This window comes from Polypterus senegalus, chromosome 2 (genome assembly GCF_016835505.1).
Source record: "Polypterus senegalus isolate Bchr_013 chromosome 2, ASM1683550v1, whole genome shotgun sequence".
In the NCBI taxonomy this organism is placed as follows: Eukaryota; Metazoa; Chordata; class Cladistia; order Polypteriformes; family Polypteridae; genus Polypterus; species Polypterus senegalus.
This window is the reverse complement of record NC_053155.1, coordinates 52317685-52343432: the sequence shown is the minus strand read 5'-3', so window position 1 is coordinate 52343432 and position 25748 is coordinate 52317685. Positions and strand designations below refer to the sequence as shown.

The window sequence follows — 25748 nt, the reverse complement described above, 5'->3', positions numbered from 1 at the left end:
AGTTTAGTAGATGGGATGCTGCCACCTATTGTACAAGGGGATGTTTTGCCCATAGACACTCACCAACTTTGCTAATCTTTCCAGTTCTCAAGTCAAGCCCCAATGTAACCACTGTAATGTATTTCTACATCCAAGACCTGACACAGAAAGGAGATATTGTCATTCCCTCCTTGACCTTACATTTTCAAGGCCACCTGGCCAGGTATGGGAGTGGGGTCCACACTGGCTGGGATGGTGGTTCATCCCGCACAATAGATAGATAGTACTCTATTTGTCCCCAGGAAAAAATCTGGAGTTTTACAGAAGCTCATTAAATAAATATATATATATATATATATATATATATATATATATATATATATATATATATATATATATATATATATATAGAGAGAGAGAGAGAGAGAGAGAGACACATGAGTCACTATCTTGCACCACAAAACACAAGGCTGAGTCTCAGTACTTTAGCAAAACCAGTTTTATTGAACTTTAAACAGGATCACCAGGGTTATTTATTGCAGCGAGAGCTACTACTCTCCTAAACATAATCTCCTGGCATAATCAGGGCCAGGTCAGTGGCCAAGTTATACTGTTCCCTGCCTTTATAATGTCCCTTGAACCACCCATCGGTCTATAGGCGCGTACCGTGCGATCTGGAAAATCAGTCCTTCACAGACATGCCAGGTGTACTTTGGCATGTCGTCCTTTTGGGGGGTCCTAAAAAAGTTCAGAAACCTTTCAACTATACTATGGCCTGAGCACACACTCGAATGACTAAAAAGAAATTTTAATAGGGAAGATATCTTCTGACTTGCCAGTCACAGTCATAGTGATGCATTATTAGAGGTGTATTGCTGTTGGTATAAAGGAGCCCCAGTAGTGTTTCTTAACACACTTCTAAATAATTCTTTACCTGAAAGTCATCAGTGTTAGTGTGTCAGAGAAAGGACGTGCAGCATTGTTTATAATGGCACTCAGATTTTTTTAAATTCTTTCCTTTGTTACTACCTCCAGGGGACCCATAACTGAGCCTTCCCTTTAAATTAATTTGTTGATTCAGTGGGCCTCTCTTGAAATGATGTTACCAACCCATCACACCACAGCATAGAAAATTGTACTAGGCATCATAAACTTGTAGAAGGTGTGAAGGATGTCACTTCCCACATTAAAGGAATGCAGTCTATGAAAAAAGAGCCTGCTCTGTCCTTTCTTATACAGTTCCTCAGTGTTCTTATACCAGTCCAATCTGTCATTGATATGGACCCCAAAGTACTTGTAGGAGTGCACTACTTCTGCATCCACTCCTTGAATAATGACCGGACATGAAATCTCTTTGTTATGGCAAAAGTCAGTAACCAGTTCCATGGTTTTGCTGATGTTAAGATGCTGACAATTTTCTTTACACCAAGAAACATAGTTCTCCACCTGACTCTTATGTTCTGCCTCATCCCCCTTATCAATACAGTCATAAGTGCAGGATCATCTGACAAATTCTGCAAATGACGTGGCCTGGTGTTATATTTCTAGACTGAGGTGTACAGAGTGAAGAGAAAATAATATACGTTCATTTAAAAAATTATTATGATCACTACACTACTTCTGGGCCGGGACTCCTTATGCTCTCAAAACAGCCTCAATTCTTCATGGCATGAATTCCACAAGATGTTGAAAATATTTGTTTATAATTCTGGTCCATGTTGAAATGCAATTTCTGTAGATCCATCAGTTGGGAAATTAAGTTGTTTTCAAAATATGCAGGATACCAAGAAATTACTTCATGCTTTTATTTCTAGTAGGATTGACTACTGCAATGTGGTGTTCACTGGATGTTCAAACTGTTCTTTATTTAGCTTCCAATTAATCCAAAATGCTGCTGCAAAAATTATTACAAGAAAATACAAACACAAAAAATCCAGTTCTTAAATCCTTACACTGACTCCCAGTTAAGTTTATGGCAGATTCAAGAAAACTACTTTTAACATATAAAGCCTAAATGGCCAAGATCTGACTTACTTATCTGAATTTATCATTACTTGAAAGCTAGAGCACACATTAAGATCTCAAGATGCCGGTCTGCTTATGATTCCAATGTTTACCAAAATAACAGTGGGAGATCAAACTTTTAGTTACAGGGCTTCTAAACTGTGGAATGGTCTGTCTTCTACTATAAGAGATGACCCTTCAGTTTCAGCTTTTAAATCCAGGCTGAAGACTCACAACTTCAGTCTAGCATACCATGACTAGAGCTGCTGATCAACTGTGCATACTGCACCTTTGTTGTTAGTAATCAGCACTAAAACATACTTAATATATTAGTTATAATGTGTTATTAAACCTCAATTACTCTGTTTCTCTTCTCGGTGCTCAAATGTGACACTTGGTGCCACTGCTTTACTGCCATGTTGTGTACCTGCCTAAGGAAAAGTCATCTGTGATGGATGAACACTGTAATCCAGTCCCAACATTGACACAGATGTGGAATGGCCAGTAGGGGGAAGGCAGCTTGATGGCTGAGGTCTCCAAGACACTGAACAAATCAGTTGCTATTATGCGATATAATCTACTTTTGCTCTGTACTTGTACTATTACTGTTGTACTATTATATTGTATTGAGGATTACTTGTGTTCTGTTCTGTGTATTGTACTGTATTTACCCAATTTTTGACACTTACTGCACACCCAAACTACATGGAAAGGGGTCTCTCTCTGAATTGTCTTTCCAAAGATTTGTTCTGTTTTTTCCTACAAGGTGTTTTTGGAGTTTTTTCTTGTCTTCTTTGAGAGTCAAGGCACCCAAGCTGATACCAAGCTAGGTGGATTGGCAAATAATCTCGAATTTATTGAATCATTGCAGAGGGACTTTGTGACAGATTAAATTTAATGTAAATAAACAATGGAAGGTCAGAAAATCAAAAGTACACCTTATGAGAAGGATTTAGGTGTTGTAGTGGACTCAGTGCTATCAACTTCCAATATTCAGAAGCCATTAAGCCATTTAGAAGCCAGATACCATTAAGGAATCTATCAGAACATTAGGCTGTATAGCACATTAGGCTGTATAGTACTTGGAGCACTGGTTCAAGGAGGTTATGCTCAAGCTTTATAATTCACTGATGAGGACTGAACTGGAGTACTGTGTGCAGTTTTGTTCTCCAGGATACAAAAAATAACAGCACTGGAAAAAGTCCGCAGAAGACCAACTAGGCTGATTAAGGATGAATTACAAGGGAAGATTTAAAGAGCTGAGCCTTTTCAATTTAAGCAAAAGAAGATTAAGAGGAGACATGCACTTTGGTATGAAACTGTTATTCTAAAATTAGTTCATAAGAACACAGGGACACAATTATAAACTTGTTAAGTGTAAACTGCACCAAAATTAGGACATGTTTCTTTACACAGAAAACCAAAAGCAAATGGAATAAGGTACCAAGTAGTGTGATAGACAGTAGGACTTTTGGGACTTTCAAAACTAGACTTGATATTATTTTAGAAGAATTAAGTGGATAGGACCAGCAAGCTTTGTTTGGCTGAATGGCCTATCCATTGTTGCCCATCAAATGATTATTCACTGGCTTAAATAGTTAACTGGAACACAGAGTGACAATAGTGTCACACAAAACAGAGTCAGACATGACCCATTTTTCGATGATAACCCTGGGGTTGAGGAATCTGATGTTCAAGTGCATAGACAACATATTACTGACTAGGCAATACAAGAAGTCAAAGATAGAAACTGGACTTTTTCCTTAGAATAAAATGCTGTGAAGTTTTAGTCAGCATTTTGCAATTGCAATTACACTCTTAATCATTGAATATTTTTAATAAATACAGCAATTTTCTGATTGAGGGACACATACATTGAGGTTATTTATTCTAAAATACAAAATAAACTGATTAATAGAATGCTCACAAAAAAGAAAGAAATCATCTGAATAAGACCTATGCATGTTAGGTTTGTGTCTAATGGCACTGCCTTTGAAATTGAAACATTTGGTGGTAACTTTTATCTGCAGATCTACAGCAATACCAAGTATGTGGTTAGCACCTCAGTATTTTTTTTGCATGTGGAAATATGTTTCTTTCAACTAAGAAGTAGATCATTTTTTAAGAGTTTTTAATTTATAGTATAAAAATAAGTGAACATGTTTTAATAATCAGAAGGACTAACTGGGGAGGGTATGATGAGAAGACAGGAGAGAAAATGGGTATTTTCAGTTTTATTTTTTGTTTACCATAAAATGTACTGCACCAAAAATAAATAATTAATTCAGTGAGTTGCTAAACAAGTTATTTTAGAAAATTAAAATGCAATGTTACAGTTATTCATTTAGCTGATAGGTTTTTTAGTCCACTTACATACACACATAAAATTGTGAGAATTGTCTGCAGCACATTTATGAAAACGAACATAATAGCAATATGTAATTCACAAGTCCTACTTTTAAGTAAACCTCACCCAGCACTGCATAACCTTGTGTGTACTTTGATTTTTGCAAGTAATATACAGTATGCACCACTTGTGCCTACATAGGATCAAGTGCTGATATACATTGCACCTGCCAATTATGTTTTATGCTTGTTTTAATTTTAATTCAGTTCATATCGTTTTGATTTAACATTGTGCTTTCCCATACTGCTGCCGCTGCCTTTTCTGACATGGCGGCTGCACCATGCAGTGTTTTAACATCTACTTCAGTAAGGTTAGACCCCAAAAGGTCCTTATGAAGATCAGATCTCAAAGAACGTCTGGATCATTGCCAACAATGCAAAAAAAAAAAAAAGGACACTATTTATAACAGATAATAGTGCCTGAGAAAGAATAAGAAGGCATATGTATTGTTTATTCTGTCATTTTTATATATCTTATGATTTTACCAATTGTTATTTTGTTCTAATTGCACTCAGAGGCCAGTTATTTAGCTCCACCTATCTAGTACTGAATAGGAGCTCCTTTTACCTCTCGAATAGTTTACATCTTTTGAGGTTTAAAAAACTGCTTCAACAGTCTCTTCCATGCAGACTTGATAACACCATGAAGTTCCTGCAGATTTTTCATTCAGACATACTGTATATGCCTAGTGGCTCCTCTTTCATTTCACCCCAAAGGTGCTCTATAGGGCTGAGATTTGTAGACTGTGCAGGCTATTTGAGGAAATGGATGTCACTGTCATCTGATCAGCGTGATTTATACTTAATAGTGTTGAAAGTATCAAAAAGAATAGAGGCTGTGGCCATAACGGGATGAATATGGTCAGAAACAACACACAGGTATTCAAACGATACCAAATTGATATTAAAAGGCTAATTCTACAGCAATAAATCTTTTCACATTATTATCCTTACTCATATTAAATGGGTGTTGTCTGAAGATAGATATAGAAGAATAAATATCAGAATTGAAGGAACACCCAAAAGACTAGAAAGTCCCGACTCAGTGATATTTGTAGTAAAATGTTTTCCTAAAATATTGAAAGAGCACTTTAAAGCTAATACAGAGATGGTAACTGTCTTTTGCCAATGTGGATCAAATGTTTTGAAGACTAGGAATTGCATTGCTAAATTTGATAAGCTATGGGTTAAAGAAAACCTTAGAGAGAAGGAGATCATATTCAAAAACAACCACATCTGTATTTTCCCAGATTTCTCTGCTACAACTGCTGCCAAATCGGCTACATATTACATCATTAAACAGTGCCTATGTAGATCTGAAATGAAATATAGTCTTTTGCAGATCCACCACTATATGCAGTTCACACACTTGACATGAGGCCCGTGATCAGAGGATGGGGAGTGGGGCCTGTTGGAGATTCACAGACCTTCACGATTTAGGAGCTCTGCTGAACAGCCAATTGGATTGTAAGTTTATTTCACTTGGTTTCCTTGACTTGAGTCAGATAATTTCTTCCACAAACCTAATCTTAACCATAGTGTAAGCAGGTATATTGCTTAACATCATTAAAGTATAATGCAAAGCAACAACCTCCTCAATGGAGCAAAGCTCTGGACGTCCCCAACTTGACTCTGTTTGGGTTTTTGCTGTTTAATAAATCATCAAATTAATGTTGTTGACAGTCACCTGTTGTGATAATTTTCTATTAACAAGTAGAGCTGGCTTCAAATCAGCACCACTCAGGAGCACAGAAAAGAAAAAAATGCATGAAGAAGCAGCTCGAGCTGCACTACCTGTTGTGTTTTAGAAATCTACATTTGTCAGACTTCCAGTAATCTCACTAACATTATATCAACTACACTACACTAAAGCTATCTATTTACTGGAGAAACAATGGAATAGAATTATGTGTAATAATTTTGATATTGAGTGTTAAACAGTGTGGTGGATGGCCGGGTCTCATGCCCAGCCGGGACACCCCTTCGATGTGTATTCAGGGGGAGCAGCCCTGGATGGTGCAGTACCTCCCCCTGGACGCTGAATGGTCACCCTGGGTTGGAGCGGTGCCTCAGTGTCTCGCAGGGCTTCATGGGAGATGGAGTTCTCCACAGCCCTGTTGGGATCTGGGATGGCTGCCAGGAGACGCGGCATGGGTCCCTGAGCCCAACTTGACGAATCTCCAGCCCCACCCGGGAGTGCAAACAGAAACAGGTGATCAAGCACCTGGAGCACTTCGGGGTGGGCCATAAAAGGAGCCAGCAACCACCACTCAGAGGCCAGAGTTGGGTGGAAGGAGGACAAAGCTTGTGGAGGTGTGGTGATGGAAGAGAATGAGAGAGGAGTGTTTTGGTATTGTAGTTTCTGTTTTGGGACTGTGTTGTGGCTGTGGGACACGGGGAAGACATGCCCTCCAGCTGAAGAAAATAAACAGTTTATTTATTTTTATACGTGCCTCCCATGTCCAATCTGTGTCAGGTCGGGCGCAATATAGAGCCTTTGTTACAACAGGTTTTATCTGATGATCTAGCTGACACACGGTTGAGGATTTTTTATTAACCGCCATAGAGACCTCAGGACCTATACATGCTGTTAAATGTTAATAAAGTTAATTGACATGTGAAATGTTTTGAGTGTTGTTACTTTGAGAACACATTTGTAAATTTTATCAACACAGTGGAGCTTTTCTCTTACTTTCTACTTAGGTATTGGCTAAATTGTGCGAAAACAACCAGTCATGCAACTCTGATATACAAAAACAGAAATAGCAGATTCAATTCAGCTGGCAGATACAATTACTGATGTAGTAAACATCTTATTGCTATCTGCTCTCATTGAAGAAACAAAATGAAGTGTATAAAAATTCACAAATGTAGGAGATATATTCACCTATATCATTACTATTAAGTTATTATTAGTGAAGAACAAATCTATGGGTTGCCCTCCAGATTGCAACAACCCTTCCAGTTTTTCAGAACTTAAGCTCATCAAGACATGAGGTCATTTATGGCACAACAATGAATAAGCAGCTTGGCTCTCATCAGCATCAACTCAGACCTTGCACAGAAGCGGTCATGTGATAACTTTGTAAATAACTTTGCCTTGTGTTCAGTTGTAAAATGCAACAAGAGAGTGAAGAAACCCCTAAAAAGTCACTTCCAAGTTTTGGAAGTTATAGTTAAGTATGTGATGTGTACTTCTTTGTGAATGTATTATTTATTTAATGTTCAAATTAAACCTGTTAAAAGAAGTTCTAACATGGTGGATTCAGGGTGGTGGGGCAGGGGTTCCCAAGAAGATTCATCTTAAGGTTCCAGTTTGGCCAGGGGTGGCACTGGTCTTCTGTTTTCAGCTAGACTCAAAGTAAGTCAATGGTAGTCAATTCTGTATTTTCACCTTTCCAAAGCTGATCAAGAGTTAATTGATGGATCTGACCATTTTTAAAACATGAAACAAGCACTATAAAGGAAGGAGCAAAATTGTGTTTTGGAATGTAAAAACGAATGCCATTAAACATGTAGGAGAACTTCATTTAGTCTTTGTTTTTGCATCTTGTAACATGCCACCAGCAGCCTGTAATGTTTATAAAAGCTTCAGTCATTCAGTTTTGATGAGTACATGCCCACTGTATGGAATGGAACCTACAAGGCATGGTCTTTTACTGCTGTAATCCATGTTATTCAAGGTCCAACACACTGAGCGTTCAGAGAAGCCCGTTGTTGGAAATGGCCTGTTATCTAACCTGTATTCATAACCTGGCTTGAATGAGTCTTCTTTGCAGCATGTACTTTTAAATACAGGAAGAGACACTTGCTATACACCACCAATTTTACTGCAAATTCTGACAATGTTGTTCTGTTTTTGTTCTCAACACTAAGGTTCTCAAAGCAAATGTGATAATGTATTTAGTAAAAGATTTGTAAAAATTGCCATTATAGTTTTGTCTGTTTTATAACAATTGAGTTTCCTTTGAAAGAGCAGCCATTTTTGTCCCTTCTTACATATGTTTTCTGTATTGTGATTAAATGTCTGCTTGTATCAATGACTGTTCTTTAATATTTGTATTGCTCCCAAAACTCTACAGTCCAACAGCCTTTTTTATTGTTGAGAGGAAGGTAGAGAAGGGAAACATTTAAAATCTACAGACATATCTTGGTATTAAGCTACAAAAATGGAACAATCACCCCATTGATTAAAATCACCAGCAATAGGTCCATGGCTATCCTCCATATTTTGTAGAAGACTCATAATTACTGAGCCTTCTGCAAATTTTAAATATGTCTGTCCTTAAGTGAATTTGTGCACTCATTTATGTACAAAATCTGCAGAAGAGGAGATAGATAGCAGCCTTGTGGTGATCCAGTGAGTGAAGGGCGATTCTCAGTGTTATCATGTAGGGTCCTGTGGGGACTCTATTTTCCCTTTATATTCTTTATTTTGTAGACTTAACCAAAGTGCCTCAGATATCATACACCTACCACTTTGTAGTCAGATACACTTCAGTTCAGCACTTCTTTCCCTTTCCAATCTTTATCTATAACTTCAGGCGATTAGACTGAGTTAAAAAAACAGGCAGGAAAAGGAGCTACACTTTTAACTATGGAATATAATGGTAAGAAGTCAAGCAAAATTAAACCTTTTATTGGTTAACTAGAAAGATTACAATATGCAAGCTTTCAAGGCAACTCAGGCCCCTTCTTCGGGCAAAAAAAGGTGTAATTTTGCTCAGCTTCTTACCACATCCATAATGGCAAACATGGTACAACACCCATAATACTACTGTGGAGTATAGGTAATACATTTTATTCTAACCAGTGCCACACAAGCAAATAGAATGTAGCTTTCTAAAACAAGACCATACAACCTGAAAATGCTGGATGTGTAATTTCAGATGGCACAAAAATAAAGAATAGTTACATTTGATTCTTTCTGATCAGCTTATCATCTGCACAGGCCCAGGCAGCCTGCTTTCTTCAGATTATCTTCTGGTCTGCTTGCGTCACAATGCCACACGGCAGAGAGAGCATACCTTTGCAAGCCATACTCTCTTTATTGTCCCTGTATAGCTCCTGACAAACACACCTTCCTGGGGCATTTACCAGTGGAATAGCTCAGACACAGACCCCCAAACTCAAGTAATTTTGTTTTTGGTCAGCATCTTTCAAACAAATAACCCATGCAAGTCATGAAGTAATGAAAGTAGCCCTCTATGTCAGAAGTGGCTGCAGCAATTCACTCATAAAAACCAGCATTCCTAAAGTTTTGGAGGTAGAGAAAAAATGTTTTTTGTCCATTTTCCTTGCTCTTTTAACATTGTAAAAATTCTACAAATAAAGAAATACAGATATTTATCAAATTATATGCAACATACCACTCACCACAATCAGGAAATGATGATGATGAAGTTAAGACATTAAAAAAAAAAAAATGAGCTATGTTAGGATGATTCTCGCCAAGGTTAGTGTTATGTTCTCTGGTTATCAGTTTCCAGAAACAGTTGCAGTTCTTTCATCAGCCTAGGCAATCATCCCCACATGTCACCCACTTTAACAGCTTTCATCATAAAAATGGACATGATTTGCTACTCCATCTATACTCCCCTTCAGAAACACACATTCTTTAGACAGCCGTCTTCATTGCCTGTGCTGTGTGTGGATCCACATACAGGGACTTGTTCCAGACAAATGCTGTATCTTTCCTTCTATTTAATCTTACATTGAATGTGTCATTTTAATTTTTTTTTTCATTGTTCTGTATGCAGTAGCACTAGTACTTGTAATGAATTATTTCATTCACGGTTTTACTGGAGACAGGATGCACCCACGTAACTAACACCTTTAAAAGCGCCTCTTATAGTAGTTTACTCTATTTCAGTGCATCTGTACTTTCTTTTTGATTTGTATTTTGCATTTGTTCCATGTTCACTAGGAGCATTTTAGTAAAGTAAGCTTTTTCACATTTTAAAAATGTGTCCCTTGCAAGATCATGCTTTAAAAATAATAAAAACTGCTGCTGTATTTAAAATATTTATAGAAGCATTTAAAATGAATTTTTTCATCCACTTTTCATTTTCTTCATATGAATATTTGTAACACATTTCTTGAGTATTATTGTATGTTATTGCATGTTTAATATACCATATTTTGGTGCAGTGGTAGTACTGATGTCTTACAACAAGACACTGATGTTGAAGTCCCAGGTGCACTCTGCGTGGAGTTTGCATGTTCTTCCCAAGTATGTACGAGTTGCATTGGTGATGCTAATTTGGTCTCTGATGTGTGTATTAACCCTTCAATGAGTTGACGCTGTGTCCAGTGATTGTTCCTGCCTTGCACCCAATGATTGCAGGGATAATCTCCAGCTTTTTCATAACCCTGAATGGATGGGTGGTTGTAGCATATTTGTTAGAAAGGGAAGCATGGATTCCCAGTAGTGCATCACAGATCTGGTCTCCTTGGTTTGAATTTGGCACTGGGTTGTTGTCTGTGTGGAGTTTGCAAATTTTCTCCAAGTCTATGTGGATTTCCTCCAAGTTAACCCAAGATGTGCACATTGTGTTATTTGTTGCTGGTCCAGTGGGTGTGTGTTGGATTGGTCGCTTCAGCAGACTGGCACCTTGTGTAGAGCTGTTTGTTACCTTCTATCATAATATCTACTATCTGATTCTGTCTGAAAATCGTATCTGATTCTATTAGGATTGGCTTTGCTTTACTTGTGACCCTAAATTGGATTAAGTGGGTTTGAATAAATCGAGCTGTGTGGTTAAATGAGTGCAGTACTCAGCGCTTGTAAATGAAAGAGCTCTAGAATACACGGAAAATTCATTTTATTTATGTATTTATTTTTTATGCTCAGTGTGAAAGTTTCTCTGGGGAATTCCTCTTTCTTTTCATTCTGCAAGTTCAGTTTCTCTAAATTGTCCCAGAGTGAGTAAGTGTAGGTGTAATTATCGAAAATAAAGTGGCACTGGCACTCTGTCTAGAGTTGGTTCCTGTCATGAGACAGACTTCAGCCCCCATTGCCTGCCAAATGAAAAAAACAGTTTTGAGAATGTTACTATATGTTGTATTTCTGTAGTTCAATGCAGTAATATGAGTTGTCAGTTCTACTTTGTTTGTTTTTTTATTTTGAAATGCAGTATTGCAAATTGTTTTGTTAAATGACCAGTTATTATAATATATCAAGAAGTAATTGACCTTTTATGATTCAATTTTCATAGTTGGCAAACTGAAATGAAGTAGTAGGCATCTGAAGTTTTGAATGACCTGTAGGAAGCAGCCAACATACAAGACACCTTGGTGCCATACTCAGAAAACTAAATGCGCTTTAAAAATAAAATGTTACACTGATGAACACTGTGGGGTTGACATTGTTTTCAAGAAAGACCTCAAAAAAGCACAGTAACAAGTTTCAAATCTACTCAGGTATTTTGCCTTGGATTAGGTAAGGTGAGAAATGTCTTTGCACACTGGGTTGCTCTTTGCATGCTGGTGCCAGTTAAACTGGGACATTCAGTAACTTCCTTTATCCTGCATATTATTTTAATATGTCACATCTGCAGGTCTGATTCTCGTCTGACCTCAATTATATTTTCTGTATCTACCTTCTGCACTGAGTTTGTGATAGAAAAAATTTTAATGATTTATGTTTAAAAACAAAGGTTTTTAGTAGAATAAAAAAAAAAAATCAAAATCATGCCAGATAATTCAGCATAACAGCATATACCTTTATTTACTAACTTTTGTTATGATTCTGTGACAGTTTTTGATATTTACCTGCTAAACACATCTACAATAAAACGATCTGCAGAGACTCCAGGGTTGAACTGCATAGACCAGTGCAATTTTAAAATAAAATTTTTAAATATGGCACTGTAAATTGTTGTCACTTTTATTTTAAGGTAACAGCTAGTATAGTGATAAACAAATGAATCGGTAAAAAATACATATAATTGTTTCCAGATTAAGAAGTACTAGGGTGTTGTACCATGTTAGCCATTATGAATGTAGTGAGAAGTCAAGTCAAATGACACCTTTTATTGGCTAACTAAAAAGATTACAATATGCAAGCTTTCGAGGTAACTCAGGCCCCTTCTTCAGGTGAGATGTAATAACATCTTTGATCTTTAATCACATCAGGATTACAACTTTCCTGAAGAAGGGGCCTGAGTTACCTCGAAGTAAAGTATGTTATAAAAAAGTTAGATAATTTCACTTGCTATGTAACATAAAACCCCAATTCCAAAAAAGTTGGGATGCTGAGCAAAATGTAAATTAAAACAGGATGCAATGATCTGCAAATCTCATAAACCCATACTTTATTCACAATAGAATATAGAAAATGCATTATATGTTGAAAGTGAGAATTTTACTATTTCATGAAAAAATATTAGTTCATTTTGAATTTGATGGCAAAAATACATCTCAAAAAAGTTGGGATGGTGATAAAAAAAGGCTGAGAACAGTACCGCCGCTCCCTATACGCAGAGTACGCAGTCTGCATAGAGCACCAACTCCCAGGGGGGCACCATCCCAGCTGCTCAAAAAATCGTTTTTATATATTATAATAATAAATTAATATTAATAATGTACATATACAAATAAACAAAAATATAAATGTATATATTGCATTTTACGGTGAACGCAGAGTAGGCTAAGCACACGTAATGACGCTCGCGCCCTCATGTATTTACTTTTATTTGAATAAAGTTCTATTTTGGCCCCTATAGTAGGTGTTTTTTTATTATTTTATTTTTACTTCCGTAATATTTGGGGGAGGGGGCACAAAAGTAAATTTCTGCTTAGGGCACCCATTTGGCCAGCAGCGGCCCTGGCTGAGAATGTACGTGGTACTAAAAAGAAACAGCTAGAGGATCATTTTGCAACTAATTAGGTTAATTGGCAAAAGTTCAGTAACATTTTTGGATATAAAAAGAGCATCTTAGAGAAGTAGAATCTCTCAGAAGTAAGGATGAGCAGAGGTTTAATGCTCTGCAAAAAATACCTTTATAAATTGTGGAACAATTTCAGAATAATGTTCCTCAATGTAAAGTCGAAAACACTTTGAATATCTCATCACCTACAGTACATAATGTCATCAAAAGTTTCTGAGAATCTCTGTGTGCAAGGGACAAGGCCGAAAATCAATATTGGATGCCCGTGATCTTTGGGCCCTCAGGTGGCACTGCATTAAAACAGGCTTGATTCTGTCATGGAACTCAATGTTTGGGCTCAGGAACACTTCCAGAAATCAGGTTAAAGCTCTCTCATGCAAAGAAGAAGCCATATATGACATGATTCAGAAATGGCGCCATCTTCTCTGGGCCAGAGCTCATTTAAAATGGACTGAGGCAATGTGGAAAACTGTTCTGTGGTCAGACAAATGAAAATTTGAAATTCAGACTAAAAAGGAGAGGGGCTGTCCAGCTTGTTATCTTGCATATCTGGTTGACACCTTAAAACATTTATAATACAACTGGTTGCACTTCTTTTTGTTTTCCATTTGGAGCACAGGCAGGTCAAGTGGCTTGCTCGTGGTCACACAGTGTCAGTAGTGGGATTTAAACTGACAGCCTGAAGGTTTGAAGTCAGTGCTCCATTAAAAAGCCTGCATCTCTGATAGTGTAGGGGTGAATTAGTGCATATGGAATGGCAGCCTGCACATCTGGAAAGGCACCATCAATGCTAAAAGGTATATATGGGTTTTAGAGCAACATATGCTCCCATTCTGAAAGACAATGCTAAACCGCATACTGCATCTACAACATTGTATATATTATTAAACAGATCATGTGTTTTGTTTTTCCTTGGCATGTCAAGTAACATTGCTACTGCCAGTACATGTTCCTACAGGGTCTTGTCACTGTCATGTGCCTCACTTCCCTACCTAGTAGCCCCTTGCTTTCTGTATAATCAATAACAAGTCTGTTAAGCCAGAAGCAATAAGTAATATCTTAATTTAAATCAAGGCTTGTTTTACCATAGTCCATTCCTATTAGAGCTTCTAGTAGTGGTGTGCTTTAAATATTCTGGCAGTCATTGTTGTCAGACATTTTCATTCTCAAGCTATAATAAATGTTCTTCAGCCAAACACATCCCTGTCGCTGATCAGGGTAGCGCCCCTGGTCTTCTAATAGTGTATATTGAATGTGTGTATTTGACATTTTATTGAATTTAAGTTTGTGCTTTCCCAACACAGTGGCCACTTTATTAGACTCACCTATCCAGTAATAGGCAGGACCCCGTTTTGCCACTATGATAGCCTGTATTTTTAAAACGTTGACTCAACAAGTTGCTAAACACATTCTTTAGACTCAACAGCATCACTCACTTCCTTCATTTTTTCATTTTAACACATTACCTTTATGAACCTCCTGCTTCAACGTTTTCCAAATGCAATCTGTAAGACTGAGATCCTGGGACTGAGCAGGCCATTGGAGTAAACTGGAGCCACTGTTATTTTAGTGAAACCAGCTTGACAACATATCTCCTTTGTGACATGGTGCATTTCCCTAACGAAAGCATTGATTTGAAAAGGGTAGACTATGGCCATAAAGGGATATATACAATCAACAACAGTACTTGCTGTGGCATTCAAATGGCATACACTTACATTTTAAAAAAACACTCCTCAAGCAATTTTGCTACTTTCACCAGTCTGTATCTTTTACACAAGGCACTGTGGATTTATGCTGTTTACACTAAATTCTGATCCTACTTTCTACTGTACATGTGAGAACAGAAATAAACATTTGTGAGAACAGGTGACACATTTCCAATTATCAGTCATCCAGTTTTGGTCATTGCATGCTCACTGAGGCCTCATTTTCCTGTTCTTAGTTGACAAGTGTGCTCTTCTGCTGCTGTAGCCTTTCTGCTTCAAAGTTTTGTCATATACAGAATGTCTGCACAATCAATGGCTTCTTTAAAGTCTAGAGCCCATAGTTACCATGCATGGCACCCACAATTGCACTAGAGTCAAAGTCACTTACATCATGTGTCTTATTCTTTTTAATGCTTGTGAAACAACAGCGAAACTTTGTAAATAAATTTGAAGTAGGAAGCAGCAGCCTCGTGATTCACTGCTTATAGAGCCTGTCTGTTTTAATGAGAAGGTGCAAATAAAAATGTATGCATGTGTGAAAGGTACTGTAGCTTAGCTGGTAAGTGGCTGAACAGAACTCAAGAGCCATCGAGATTTTATACAACAGGATGGGCACCACAGTGTCTTTAGTTCAAAAGAGCATGCCTGTCTGCCAACCTGCAAGCCTCTTCAATTACCTGTGTATACTAATAACCATTGAGGTCAGCATGCCACGTGAAACTAAATGCTACATCAGTGCTACTGTATATCAGCACAAGAGAGTAAGAGGGCAAAAGAATTTTCTTTAATATTGTTTTTGTCCCTGAAAGTAACAAAAAGATGATTCCTCCTTGTCCTTGTCATTGGATCTTTTAGTTTATAGTCAGGTGGTGATAGATAGATAGATAGATAGATAGATAGATAGATAGATAGATAGATAGATAGATAGATAGATAGATAGATAGATAGATAGATAGATAGATAGGTTTTCTGCTTTGATGGGTTATGTTGTCTGCTTTGGTTTCTTCATGTGTTTATCCCCTACTTAGCTCACTGGGGTCAAAACTCTGTTATCAAGTTAAGTTTAGATTCTTATTCTATGATGTTCAAAACATCAGGAAAGCTTGATTGGCATCTGTATGTGTGTATGTGTGTCTGTGGAAAGTCTAAATTTATTTTAATGTCCTAAAACTACAATATTCATCAAAAAAGTATGTATTTATGGAGCTCCTGAATGACTACATTCCAGCATGCATAGATAGATAGATAGATAGATAAATAGATAGATAGATAGATAGATAGATAGATAGATAGATAGATAGATAGATAGATAGATAGATAGATAGATAGATAAATAGATAGATAGAAATACACAGTGAAGTACTATGCAGGTGTATTGCTGTTGGTATAAAGGAGACCCAGGAGCATTTCCTGACACATTTCTACTGCATACCTTGTTGTTTAACAGTAGTCAGTGCTAGTGTGTCAGTGAGAGGATTGCAGTGTTGTTCATAATGGCACACAGTTTTATCTTAATTTTCACCTTCTCTACTGTCTTTAGAGGATCAAGAATTCATCCCATCACCGAGTCTGCCCTTTAAATTAGTTTGTTGATTTTGTAGGCCTCACTTGAAGTGATGTCAATGGCTCAGCACACCACAGTGTAGAAAAATCTGCTGGCCATCACATACTTGTAGAAAGTGAGAAAGATGTCATTTCCCACATTAAAGGAAAACAGTCTACTAAGAAAAAAATAAGCGTGCTCTTCCCTTCTTATATAGCTCCTCCGTGTTATGAGTTCAATCTGTCATTGATGTAGACCCCCAAGTGCTTGTAGGAATACATCACCTCTACATCCACTTCCTGACAGGACATAGAGGGTCTTTGGTGCAACGAAAGTCAGCACTATGTTCCTTGGTTTTGCTGATGTTAAGCTGCAGATAATTTTCTTAGCACCAAAAAGTCAATAACCATGTCATGTTATTTTCTAATGCGCTTAATCCAGACCAGGGTCGCAGTTGGGGGCTGGAGATTATCCCAGCTAGCATTGGGTGCAAGGCAGAAACAAACACAAAAAGACCATTTCCTTGGTATTTCTGATGTTTAGGTGCAGACAACTATTTCTGCATCTAGAATTTCTCCACCTGACTCCTACACACTGTCTCATGTCCTTTATCAACACACTCTATAAGTATAGAATCTTATGAGAGTTTCTCCAAGTGACACAACCTGGTGTTTTATTTAAAAACTCCAGTGATATGGGGGCAAAGGCTCAGTTTGTAAGGAGGACATGCTAAGAAGGACATTCTAATGCTTAATAAGGGAGAAAGAGAAAGAGAGCTAGATACAGTATTGTGAGGTTGTGTATGTTTGCAGCACTGTCTGTGTGTAAATGGGGATTTTACTACATAAAAATGTGTCAAAATGAATTTATAAACTTTAGTTTATCTGTCTCTTTTCCTCATAATGAACTATTTATTCTACAGGAAATCAAAGCCTAGACCTGGGCTGGATGCCAGTATTAATAACCTGCTGCAAGCAAAACTTTTGAGATATATTATACAATGAGTGGAAAAAAGTTGCATACCTTGTGTAATGAGCTCCCATTGTGTGCTTTTCACCCCAGTGTTCATTGTTGCTTTACATGTATAGTTTCCTGCATCCAGTTGCTGCACCTGAAGAATCTGGAGACCAAAATCTTCATTTGGACTATGCAGCAGCTTTATTCTGGGCTTTGTTTCATTTAATTGAAAGAGCTGTTTTTCAGCTACACTGTAAGTCAAAAGCACCTTCAGTGTGTCTGGACTGTTTTTATACCAGTTCACTTGAGAAGTGTCTTGTCCTGTCAGATTCCCACAGGGCAGGGTAGCATTGCTTCCCACATCTGCGATGACACAGGTATGGACTGAGCAGAGATCTGAGGAAAAACAACTAAGACTTACTGGTGGATATTACACTCTAGTGGTAGTTCTACTGCCTAATATAAAATCATACTTTATAAAATGTAAAAAAAAACTTAATCTTGAAACTGAAGAGTAGTCAACCATGTCGATTGAACATGAAAATAAGAATTTCACTGTATAAGAGGCAATACTATTGCTACTACTTTTACAGTGTCTAGTGTTAGTGGGGTTTCATGCATTTTCCCAATTTCTTTGAAAGCTCACATAAATAAGCTCAGGTCAGTATCTGAAATTCCAAAATTTGAACCATCACCAACATGATGCCATCTATGTTTCTCCTAATTTTATTTTACTGCTGAGTGGAGGTGAACAACATATGTGCAGATTCCAAATGGATTTATTCATTCTGAGGGGCAGGTGGTCCTCTATGAAGAGCCATAAAGCTATCATACACAACTGACAATCGGGGCTGGGGTTCCCTGTGAAGCACCATGACCATCAGCTATCGGAAACTGGAAGTGAGGGGTTCCCAGTGAAACATCATAATGTTGGATAGATGTTGCATAGCTGTTTCAATATGCTGTGTCGGTGTTTAGGGTGAGAGACGATAACACCTCTGTTATGCATTAATGGAATGTCACTGCTTACGGCTAACAAAAGCAATTTAATTCTCGCTAGGTGCCCTTGTTGCGATATGAATGTAGTAAATTACTCTGATTATTTTAGGGAAACCGGACACTGCTGCAAATTGACTTTTTATAAGGGCGTTATGTATGTCCACCCACAGCAATTAACAACTGAATGTAGCATCTTGCCAATTGGTTAAAGGCTTCCAGCACAGCAGGAATGACAAATTGATGCTTGGCTGAGATATTCAGCCAGATGCCTTACAAGTGACAACAGTTAGCCGATATAAACAGATGAAAAATCAAAAAAGTGTTTCAGTGCAAATACACAGAATTAGCCCTCTTTAAAGACAACCAAAATACAGTCTGCACATCATATTCAGCACTTTTGAGTTTTAATATGATTGTCACATTAACTCACATTATAATAACAGCTTGGTGATAAGTCGTCAATTAGCTGGTTTGGCTACTTGATCTAGGGTGTCCCAAAGATATCTCATTAAATGTATGCAAATATTCCATAATCCAAAATACTTTTGGTCCTCGGAATTTTGGGTTAGGAATATTTAACCTGTACTGCTCATTATTTTGTCGTAAACAACAAATCTAACTCATGTAAGCCCTGTAGGGAGACACTTTATAAATTGTGAACCAACTTTCATTAGCACAATAGTTTGAAGCCAAGCCAACTTCCTGAAGCAGACACTTTGGCTTTTATCAAACATATCAATCCGATCTCCTGAGAAAATTTATGTTCCACGTAAAGATTAGAAAAGTAGCCATATCACGTTAGCGTAAAATGCTTCAAAGAGTAAACACTTGTGAGAATTGTGAAAAATGTGAAAGCAGACAGGTTTTGTACAGTATATTTATGATGTCACTGCCTGATATACGTATTGCTACTAGATACAATATACCCTGACATTGCAATGATTTCATCGTGTGATAAATTGTTTACTTTAAGTTTCTAACTCTCATTGCATCTTTCCACAGTCTATAAAGCTAGGTTCACACGACTACATTTTCTTCTAAAAATGCAAATATTAGTCTTAGGGTCATCTTAACGCATGGGCACGCTGGGCAGTTGCCCGGGGGCACCACGAGTATAGGGGCCCATTCTAATCTATGTACAACCCCAAATCACAAAACGTTGGGACAGTGTGGAAAATGAGGAATAAAAAAGTAAAGCAGTAATTTACAAATTTCCCTTAACTTTTATTTAATTGCAGACAGTATGAACACAAGATAATTCATGTTTTTTTTGGTCAACTTTTGATTTGTAAATAAACATCCATTCTTGGCATTCAGGCTTGCAACACAGTCCAAAGAAAGTTGGGATGGGGGCAATTGAGGGGTAGTAATGAGGTATAATAACTAAATAATGATGTGATTTGAAACTGGTGATGTTAACAGGTGATTGCAATCATGATTCGGTACAAAAGCAGCATCAAGGAAAGGCCTAGTCCTTTAGGAGCAAAGATGGGCAGAGGATCGCCAATTTGCCACCAAGTGCGGGCAAAAATCTTTGAAATGATGAAGAAAAACGTTTCTCAAAGACAGATAGGAAGAGATTTGGACATTTCTCCCTCTACAGTGCATAACATAGTGAAAAGAATCAGGGAATCTGGAGAAATTACCGTGCACAAAGGCCAAGGGCGCAAGCCTAATCTGAATGGCCGTGATCTCCGAGCCCTCAGACGGCACTGCATTAAAAACTGTCATTCATCAATAAATGATATAACTGCGTGGGCTCAGGACTACTTCAGGAAGTCACCCTCAAGCAATACAGTACGTAGTTACATTAGGAAATGGCAGCTAAAACTGTACTCTGCTAAAAGGAAGCCCTACATAAATAGTGTCCAGAAGTGCCGTCGACTTCTCTGGGCTCGGAGGCATCTGGGATGGTCCATTGTGCAGTGGAAACATGTATTGTGGTCAGACAAATCGGTTTTTCACATCTTTTTTGGAAGAAATGAACGCCGTGTGCTGCGGACCAAAGAGGAAAAGGACCATCCAGACTGTTACCAGATACAAGTCCAAAAGCCAGGGTCTGTCATGGTATGGTGTTGTGTCAGTGCCTTCGGCAAAGGTAACTTGCACTTCTGCGATGGCACCATCAATGCTGAGAAGTATATCTCAGTTTTGGAGGAACAAATGCTGCCTTCAAGACGACATCTTTGCCAGGGATGCCCATGCTTATTTTAGCAAGACAATGCCAAACCACATACTGTGCGCATAACAAAGGCATGACTGCGTAAGAAGAGGGTGCGGATGCTTGACTGGCCTGCCTGCAGCCCTGATTTGTCTCCTATAGAGAATGTTTGGTGCATTTTGAAACTAAAAATGTGTCAACGAAGACCCCATACTGTTGCGCACCTAAAAAGGTTGTTTGCAGGAAGAATGGGACAAACTAACACCTGCAACACTTAGTCACTTGATTTCTTCAATGCCTAAACATCTTTTAAGTGTTGTTAACAGACAGGGGAACTGTACAAAGTGGTAAATGGTGTACTGTCCCAACTTTTTTTGAAATGTGTTGCAAGCCTGAATGGCAAGAATGGATATTTATTTACAAATTAAATGATGTTGACAAAAAATAAACATGAATTAGTTTGTGTTCATACTGTCTGCAATGAAATAAAATTTGAAGAGAATTTATAATTTGCTTTTTTCTTTTTTTATTCACATTTTCCACACTGTCCCAACTTTTTCTGATTTGGAGTTGTATGTTGTGACTTGCTGAGAGGTTGTGTAGGTAGTTGCCCCAGTGCACTGCTTTGCTTATGGGCCTATAATGTTGTTAAGATGGCCCTGATTAGTCTCTGTTTTTATCTTTCATCCACAATACACCAGAATTTTCAGCTACTGAAAACAAAAACTTTTGAAAATGTTCTCCAGAGATGTATACTTCTGAAAATGCCAGCTCAGTTTTGCAGTGTGGAAGGGTGAAAACGCAGATTCTAACCTCCCTCTGATTTGTTCATGCTTTTTATGTAGCCCTTCCCTGATTGGTCCTTATAATGTGATATCCTGAATGGTCACCTTTCAATGAAGAAAACAATAGTCCAACATGGCAGACTCAAAGGAGTTTCTTTCCATGGTGTTTGTTGTGTTGCTTTCTTGTATGCATCTAAATTGTATTTTGTGCAGTTTAAATACTGCATGCATGCACAAAAGGCAAAAAATTTACCAGTCGCTACTGTTTTGCGATACATCCTGTGGCTGGCGACATTACCATCCTTTCAAAGACTTTTTCTCTGATGTACGCACGTCCAGTGTAGGCGAATGTCTACATATGTCTACATCATATACATTTGCAGTCATTTTAGTGTGGGTGGAAATAAATTTTGTAAATTATATGAAACAGCTAGAGTGGATAAAGATAATTTTCATTTAAAAATGCAGTTTATAAATGAAAAATAGTGTTGACATGGCCTACGATGATTAATTGCTCTCTGGCTGTTGTTTCTTATCTGAATGTCTTTATAAGCCGAAAAATGTGTTAGTCTAATCAGAACAACTAAGCTGAACACCCAGGGTCCTCTTGAATATCTGCTGCAATAAAAGAAGCTTATCTGAACCAGTTGCTGTTTTATTTCAGTGACCATTTAAATGAAATCCATGGCTACATCTTTTCAATCACATGCACATGTCCTCAGTGTGATGTGGATTTTGTGGATTTAATATTATTGTTATATTTATTTATATATCAGATGCATTAACCTTAAAAAGGATGGTGTGTTGACACAGTGGTTAGTGCTTCAGAACCTTAGATTCAAGTGCAAATCCACTTTGCATGTTCCTTATAATGTTTGTGTGTTTTTCACCAGGTACTCTGGTTTTCCGCTAATGTCTGAATGATGCATATCTGAATTAATGAGTGCATCTGAAGCCTCAAAATGACAGTTAATTCCCTTTGATTGTACGCAGGAGTAACATAAGATCTTTTGTGTATAAAGACACCGACGACAATAACAACAGACTGACATGAAAGGGATGTTGCTGTTTTCATTTTTGTCCTTTCATGTATAAGTAAATTAAACAAATCTAATAACATATAATATTTCATTGTAAGTGATTAGCAAGAAAATAAAGATAATGGATATTGGAAGCAGATCACTTTAAAGCTGTCTGTTCTAATACACCTTAATAAAATAAAACTCCCACTGGGAGGTATTATTAAAAGAAGAAACTGGGAAAGACAGAAAGCTAGTTAAAGTTTAAGCCATGAGTTTAATAGATTGGTTTAAAATGTTTGCTTATGTTTCCAACAATTTATAAAATGGCTTTACAACAGTAATAATGAGATTAACATTTTTTAAGCTTTCTTTTCTTTTGATTTCCTGAAAGCTTCACTTCTTTCCTTTTGCTATGTCAGTATATTGCTTACATTACGTACACACAGGGCTTTTGAACTTCTGCCATGTGTGTCATGTTTGGACTACTAATAGGATTAAATTTAAAATAGTATTAACATCATGCTGATCCAGCAAACATGCGTGTTGTATTTTATTTGTTTAAGGTAAATATTAGTGCTATAGTTAGTAGCCATACTTTGCAGTTTCATGTAAAGTACTTATAAAACGTCAGCCATTTGGACTTCTCCTTAAACATTTTACTGTTTTTTAATGTTTTATATAAGATAAACAAAGGCTTGAATATGCTTCACACTATTCATACTCTATACTTTAGTGTAGTTTCATGTATAATATATACTTTTGATCATTTTGTTAATCCTATCCATTTTCTGAATTTAATTTTTATTATGAGGTCTTAGGAAGCCAAAATCAATCATTTCACTATCAGGTATTAGTTAGGAACCTGGCATTGGAAGAACGCACAGACACATGTCCTCACACTTAATCCACTAGGCCAATTCAAAGTCACTAATGACGGTAACATGCACATCCCACAGACATGGGAGGAAAAGAGAGGTTCTGTAAAGAACCCATGTAAACACAAGAAGAAATATTAAACTCCCCACAGTTTATGACCACCTGGAATTCAAACTCAGGACCGTAATACTATGAGGTGAAAAGGTCTCAGTTAATGGGAGCATACAAACAGGAGTAGGGAGTACATCAGGTCAGCAAATTTGAAGTTCTCAATTGCAATACATATTTGTTTATCATGATGCAACCTAGTGGCAACATGCTGAATGTTGGTTATACATGAAGTAAGAATTTCACTTAACTACAGTGGTGTGAAAAACTATTTGCCCCCTTCCTGATTTCTTATTCTTTTGCATGTTTGTCACACAAAATGTTTCTGATCATCAAACACATTTAACCATTAGTCAAATATAACACAAGTAAACACAAAATGCAGTTTTTAAATGATGGTTTTATTATTTAGGGAGAAAAAAAAAATCCAAACCTACATGGCTCTGTGTGAAAAAGTAATTGCCCCCTGAACCTAATAACTTGTTGGGCCACCCTTAGCAGCAATAACTGCAATCAAGCGTTTGCGATAACTTGCAATGAGTCTTTTACAGCGCTCTGGAGGAATTTTGGCCCACTCATCTTTGCAGAATTGTTGTAATTCGGCTTTATTTGAGGGTTTTCTAGCATGAACCGCCTTTTTAAGGTCATGCCATAGCATCTCAATTGGATTCAGGTCAGGACTTTGACTAGGCCACTCCAAAGTCTTTATTTTGTTTTTCTTCAGCCATTCAGAGGTGGATTTGCTGGTGTGTTTTGGGTCATTGTCCTGTTGCAGCACCCAAGATCGCTTCAGCTTGAGTTGACGAACAGATGGCTGGACATTCTCCTTCAGGATTTTTTGGTAGACGGTAGAATTCATGGTTCCATCTATCACAGCAAGCCTTCCAGGTCCTGAAGCAGCAAAACAACCCCAGACCATCACACTACCACCACCATATTTTACTGTTGGTATGATGTTCTTTTTCTGAAATGCTGTGTTCCTTTTACGCCAGATGTAACAGGACATTTGTCTTCCAAAAAGTTCAACTTTTGTCTCATCAGTCCACAAGGTATTTTCCCAAAAGTCTTGGCAATCATTGAGATGTTTCTTAGCAAAATTGAGACGAGCCCTAATGTTCTTTTGCTTAACAGTGGTTTGCGTCTTGGAAATCTGCCATGCAGGCCGTTTTTGCCCAGTCTCTTTCTTATGGTGGAGTCGTGAACACTGACCTTAATTGAGGCAAGTGAGGCCTGCAGTTCTTTAGACGTTGTTCTGGGGTCTTTTGTGACCTCTCGGATGAGTCGTCTCTGCGCTCTTGGGGTAATTTTGGTCAGCCGGCCACTCCTGGGAAGGTTCACCACTGTTCCATGTTTTTGCCATTTGTGGATAATGGCTCTCACTGTGGTTCGCTGGAGTCCCAAAGCTTTAGAAATGGCTTTATAACCTTTACCAGACTGATAGATCTCAATTACTTCTGTTCTCATTTGTTCCTGAATTTCTTTGGATCTTGGCATGATGTCTAGCTTTTGAGGTGCTTTTGGTCTACTTCTCTGTGTCAGGCAGCTCCTATTTAAGTGATTTCTTGATTGAAACAGGTGTGGCAGTAATCAGGCCTGGGGGTGGCTACAGAAATTGAACTCAGGTGTGATACACCACTGTTAGGTTATTTTTTAACAAGGGGGCAATTACTTTTTCACACAGGGCCATGTAGGTTTGGATTTTTTCTCCCTAAATAATAAAAACCATCATTTAAAAACTGCATTTTGTGTTTACTTGTGTTATATTTAACTAATGGTTAAATGTGTTTGATGATCAGAAACATTTTGTGTGACAAACATGCAAAAGAATAAGAAATCAGGAAGGGGGCAAATAGTTTTTCACACCACTGTATGTACATGAGACAATACTAATACTACTATAACTACCAGAGCTGTGAGAGGACAGAATTAAGCATTGTTTCTCTGGAACACCTTTTAATATTTTCAAAAATCTCATCTATTTTATATGTTAATGACTAAGCTAGGACACCATGGTGATGCCCTAGTTACTACTACTGTTTAATAAATTCAAAATCCTTGTGTAAAATCTCGTGTCTGGTCATTGTCTCTGTGCGGTTTGCATGTTCTCACTGTGTCTGCACCAGTAGTCCTCTCAGAAGGTGTGATCACTAGTAACTCCTAAGTGGGACTGGTACATGTGCTGGACTGGCAGCCTGTCCAGGACCATTTCCTGCTTTCCACCTCACGTCTGGTGCTGAAATGGGTTTGAGAATATTATGTTATGGTAAGGACAGATACTAAACATAAAGCTCCCAGTCAACCTTCACTG

At 37.6% G+C, this 25748-nt stretch overlaps 1 protein-coding gene across 1 annotated transcript in view; it reads right to left on the bottom strand.

The window, feature by feature from the left end:
* Positions 1-25748, bottom strand: part of LOC120522907 — a 190523-nt gene that overhangs the window by 144151 nt on the left and 20624 nt on the right. The window contains exon 3 of the mRNA XM_039743683.1: positions 17556-17885. Within this exon, the coding sequence (XP_039599617.1) occupies positions 17556-17885 (330 nt within the window). The remainder of the gene's footprint in view (positions 1-17555; positions 17886-25748) is intronic.